Below are 5478 nucleotides of genomic sequence, written 5' to 3'. Positions count from 1 at the left end.
GGCACACATAACTGAGACTGCGCCTTTTAGCACAGTGCGCCTTATGGTCGTGAAAATACGGTACACGTCGAGGATGCTGTATTCTCTGACCAAGTTGCTGCTCATAGTCCTGCTGTTAAACGGGTTCCACCTGTGCGACGCCGTCATGCCTTCGGCTCAGATACTGCTGAGCATTTTTCTACACAGGACATATGAAGGCCCTCCTCAGATGTACTGTTTGATTGGTCACGATGAACCTGAGTCCAAAGAGGACGTACCTACTGCTGTGATTACTGTGAGGTTCAGTGTGAACTCGGGTTTCTGCTAAATGAAGTCATGTATTGATCCTGCTGAGCTCACCTTACTCTGCTAACAAGCAACAGATGAAGCTTTGACACACGACACAGACAGATTTCAGATGCTAAACAGACTTTATTGAAAGAGAGACAATAAACAGAATAAAGTGATTCAGAGCTAATCAATCAGATTGGTTGGAGGATCAATGATCGCTGGTGCAGACAAACCTCTGAGATCACAGTGATTGAACATCATTAAAGAAAAAAAACATCATCAGACCTCTGGGTTTCTGCTCAGTGAGCGTGCTCACTTCTTTTACCATGACCGCTCTCACTGATGATAGCACAGGTAGACGGGAGCAGCTCCTGGGTTGCCTGTGTTGAGGTTTTCTGGGTTCACGTTGAGCCCGTCATTGTCATACGCCTGCTTAGCTGCTGGGTCGGCGAGCACGGTGACGGCCTTGATGGGAGCGCTGCCGCTGTCTTTCTTGTACCACAGGAACACCTCCTTTCCCTCGGTGCCCTCGTTCAGATCCTGGTTCACGATTTCATAGCCTTGGTCTTGGAGGCTCTTTTGCTTGACATCACTGGAGGAGATTTCCAGCTCACTGATGGTGTCCTTGGGGTCTGTGGTTTGACGGTACCAGATGAAGATGTAGGGCCCTCCTGCTCCCCTGTTGGTGTCTTCATCCACCCGGATGTAGCCATCATTGAAGTTGTCGTCATCTTCCTCAAATTTAGCAGTGGCCTTGATGTCACAGATGTAGGTGGGGTTCTCTCTCTTCAACCACAGATAGATCCAGTTTCCTCCAGCACCACGGTTCAGGTCACAGGCCAGTCTCTCCCAGCCCAGTTTATACTTGTAGGGTTCATCTCCTGCTTGTACAGAGACATCGAGTTTCCTGATGGGAACATCGTACTTTAAGGAACCTTTGTAGTACCACAGGTAGACAGAACCTCCACATGCCCCCTCGTTCAGGTTTTTGTCGATCTTTTTGAACCCTGCACTGGACAGACCCGTGGACATCTCATCGTTGAAGGAAATCTGAATCCTGGTAATTGCATGATCGCCTTTTTTGTACCAGAGGTAGACGAAGTTTCCCCCGGCTCCTTCGTTCAGATTAACAAAGATTTTCTTGAAGCCTTGTTCACGGAGCGCAAACTCCTCGGCTTTGTTCAAAGACACTTGGAGCTCAGCGATGAAAGACATTATGGGTTCCTGCACCAAACAGAGTTGAACGAATCACGAATCAATCCAGATATAAAAAGGTTTTAACAAGGGGAATCAGGATAGTATGTAATAATGGCAACAGCGCCAACTAAGAAGCTCTTTAAAAGGAAAAAATGCCAACAGAACAATCTGCACACAATCACAGCATCCTTGTGTTTTTATGATATTACAGTCTCCACTCTGAGCCTGAAACCATTAAACTGAACCCAGAGGAACATATGGGAAAAATAGCTTATTACCACCTTTAATTAATAAGATGATACCAAAGTGTTGGGAGATGATTTTCACCAGAGTAAAATAAAGAGTGAAATGAGGACGCCGAGTGAATGGTGGCAGACTTACGTGTGTGCAGACGTGGTCGGCTGGATGAGGTTTGCTGGACGGCTGCTGATCTCACACAGAAACATCCACATTTAAATACACAGCAGACATGTGATCATAGTCACAATATCAACACACGTGACTGATCGTCATCAAAAACCATGGGCAGCTATTAAGGATTGTACTGGAATGACTGACGATGATTATTGTGAGTTATACTGAAAAGGAAAAATAACAAGCGTTAAATAAACAAAGAAGGGTTCAAACATTACTGATTATGTGTTTAAAGTTTTATGTGTTCATCATTTCTGTCTAATAAAACAGTCCAAGTTTGGGAAATGAGGAAATGAACAGAGTGGAAAGAAGTAGCACGATCAGCACTGTGGCAGCACAGCTGATCCACTTTCAATTCTCACATGAGAAATGAAAGTGAAATAATAAAACAAATCAGTAGATTTGTTTTATTATGAAACAAATCTACTGAATTCATGTTTAACTGCAGTTTTTCTTTAGAGTTGGACTTTCCTGATCTTGTTTCCTCCTTCATAAAGTCCACGTTGTCCATTTTGGGTAACCAACATAAAGAAAGATAAAGATTTCTTTGCTCAGTGCTCTGGCATTGTAAAGTGAAGCTGGAGCAGGGCTAACGTTTCAGCAGACTAGCACACACAGAATAAAATGTGTGAGTATGAAAGTGTGACAGGCGGACTAGGCTGGTACAGAGTGTTGGACTCTGTACTGGTTTAGATCTTTGGATAGAAGGGAAGCACTGGGAGTAGTGGTCACCAGAAGCGGGTTTCTAAGAAGAGAGGAGAGCTTAATCCAAGGTTTTCATGCAGGTGGGAGCTGAAGGTTACTGCTGGTGAGGTGGGAATTCTGAACAAGGCCAAGAACATCTGGAGACAGCGTTGTCAATACGTGGAACTACTAGATACTGCAACCACAACACGGGGAGCTGATTTATCGCTGTGGGTAAGCAGATAACGTGCCAGCTGATGAACGTGTTCCTCTGTGAGCTGCAGCCGTGCCTGGCAGGCCCTGAGCAGCCGGGAAAACAGGACAGCTGGGTGACTGTGAGGCCCCAGGTGCACCACCAACCTGTTCATGTGTCTAGCTAGCCTAACGATTTCCGCCCAGTGGCTCTTACTCCAGTCATCTCGAAGTGTCTCGAGAGGACTCCCAGCCACATTCAATCTCCACCGGTTTGCATACGAGAAGAACAGATAAACAGAAGATGCCATAGCCCTGCATACAACCCTAACTCACTTTGAACAAAAGGACGGCTACGTCAGGCTTCTTTTTATTGAGTGTAGCTCAGCTTTTAACACCATCGTCCCTGCCAGGCTGGTAACCAAACTACACGACCTCGGCCTCCTACACTCATCCTGTCTCTGGATCAAGGACTTCCTCAGTGATCGCCCAAAGAGAGTCAAAGTAGGGACACATCTGTCCTCAGCACTCAGCCTCAACACCAGCTCCACTCAGGGATGTGTGCTGAGTCCCTGCTGTACACTCTATACACTCACGACTGCACCCCCACCCACCCGTGCAACACCACTGTGAAGTTTGTGAACGACACATCTGTGATCGGGCTCATCACAGGGGGAGATGAGTCTGCACACAGGGACGAAGTGGAAAATCTGTCATTATGGTGCAACCACAACAAGCTGGTCCTCAACACCACAAAAACCAAAGAAATAATAGCTGGAAGCTAGAAGGAGAAAATCTGACCCTCAGCCCACACATGAATAGGGACTGTGTCTCTGACTTCAAGCTCCTGGGCCTTCACCTGGGTGGTGACCTATCATGGAAAACAAACACCACAGCATAATCAAGAAGGCACAGCAGCGACTCCACTTCCTGAGGGTCCTGAAGAACAACGCCTCAGCCAAGGAGCTGTGCACTGACATACTGCATCCCATTGTGGTTTGTCAGCAGTACCGCTCAGGAGAGAGCATCAGGATCATCGGCTGTGCTCTTCACTCCCTGGAGGAGCTGTACAGCTGTTCCGCCATAAGAAAATGAATGGGTATAAACCTCACTCACTCACTGACTGAACGACCCACTGTATGAACAAACACGGGTACACGACACGTTCACGTGGGGGACAGGCACATAAGCCTATGCCCCACGTGAACCACACCTTGCAGACTAACCCATGTATCATCTTCACTCAGACCTCATATATATAGCTTGGTGTTTGCCTTGCACTCCTTTTACTCTGAGCACAATGAGTAGGCGACTGACCAAGTAGCTATCCATTGAAGAGGTTCTAGTCCAGCTTCTTGAGCATGATGAAGAGAGCACTGAAATGGAACCAGAGATAGAGGAGGATGTCTAAGATGTGGAAGACAACACAGATTGTGATCCAGACTTTGAGGAGACTGACCAGTCAACAGATGGAGAGGGAGAGGCACCTGAGGAGACATTCCAGTCCAAGAGTGGACACTTGCTCCGGTCTTCATCCCCCCAGGATAGAGGAAGTAGAGCAAGAGTGGAAAACAAAGGTGACGCCAGGGCCAACACAGTATGTGACATGTCATGTGGATGATATCAAGTCCAGCCTCCAACTCTTTCTTCCAGAAATGACAAACTGGCTGCCACCAGAGACATTTGGGACAGGTGGGTGGAGCAGCTACAGTTATGTACTAACCAGGCCCTGAGGTGACAGTTGATGAGCGCCTGGTTCTTTTCAGAGGTCGCTGTCCCTTTAAGGTGTACATTCCAAGCAAACCAGGGAAATGTGGCATAAACATCTGGGTAGCATGTGACGCCAGGAGCAGCTATGCCTGACAAATGCAGGTCTACATGACAACTGGCCTCCAAGGGTGCAATATCACATGTGACAGCTTCTTCACATCATGTGCTCTTGGTCGGGAGTTGCTGAAAAGAAAGCTCACCATGGCAGGGACAGTGAGGAGGAACAAGGCTGAACTTCCCCCTGCACTGGTGTCGACCAGAGGAAGAGACGCACTCATCAAAAGTTGCTTTCACTGACACACACACACACAGGCACACATACACGCACATCAGAAATACAGCTGGTTACGCGTGGAGGCGGGGTCTTCCAACCGTTGATAAAATTGTATCATGTCTGGTTTTCGCCCCTCCCATAGCACTGAAACAACACTTATAAAAGTAACCAATGATCTTCTTATAGCAGCTGACTCTGGTTTACTTTCCATCCTTATTCTCCTCAATCTGAGCGCTGCTTTCGACACTATTTCTCACTCTGTTCTCCTCAGTAGGCTGGCCTCCATCGGTCTCTCCCATACTCCACTAGCCTGGTTTAAATCATACCTGTCTGATCGCACTCAGTTCATTCAACTCAAATCCTTCACTTTTCAGTCCTTCCCTCTGACCACTGGTGTACCCCAGAGATCTGTCCTGGGCCCCTTCTTTTCATTATCTACCTTCTACCGCTCGGACACATTTTTCGTAAATACAATATCCAGTTTCACTGTTAGGCCGATGACACCCAGCTTTATCTGTCCACTAAACCTGATTCTGCTCTCCCCCCTCCTCCCTCACCCTCTGCTTACCTGAACTAAATTCATGGTTCAATTCAATTCAATTCAATTCAATTTTATTTATATAGCGCCAAATCACAACATAAGTTGCCTCAAGGCGCTTCATAGATACAGAGAAAAA

The 5478-nt window shown here is 46.9% G+C and overlaps 1 protein-coding gene across 1 annotated transcript; it reads right to left on the bottom strand.

The window, feature by feature from the left end:
- Positions 1 to 391: 391 nt before the first annotated feature.
- On the bottom strand, positions 392 to 1957 carry si:dkey-30j10.5. Its single transcript, XM_005949463.2, has 2 exons — positions 1849 to 1957; positions 392 to 1494 (listed from the first exon to the last, which is right to left on the bottom strand). Exon 2 carries the CDS (start codon positions 1483 to 1485, stop codon positions 607 to 609), a length of 879 nt encoding a protein of 292 aa, XP_005949525.1. The 5' UTR covers positions 1486 to 1494; positions 1849 to 1957; the 3' UTR covers positions 392 to 606.
- Positions 1958 to 5478: the final 3521 nt, after the last annotated feature.

This window comes from Haplochromis burtoni, unplaced genomic scaffold (genome assembly GCF_018398535.1).
Source record: "Haplochromis burtoni strain Fernald_Lab_line unplaced genomic scaffold, NCSU_Asbu1 Contig_647, whole genome shotgun sequence".
Lineage (NCBI taxonomy): Eukaryota > Metazoa > Chordata > Actinopteri > Cichliformes > Cichlidae > Haplochromis > Haplochromis burtoni.
This window is presented reverse-complemented; position numbering and strand designations above follow the sequence as displayed.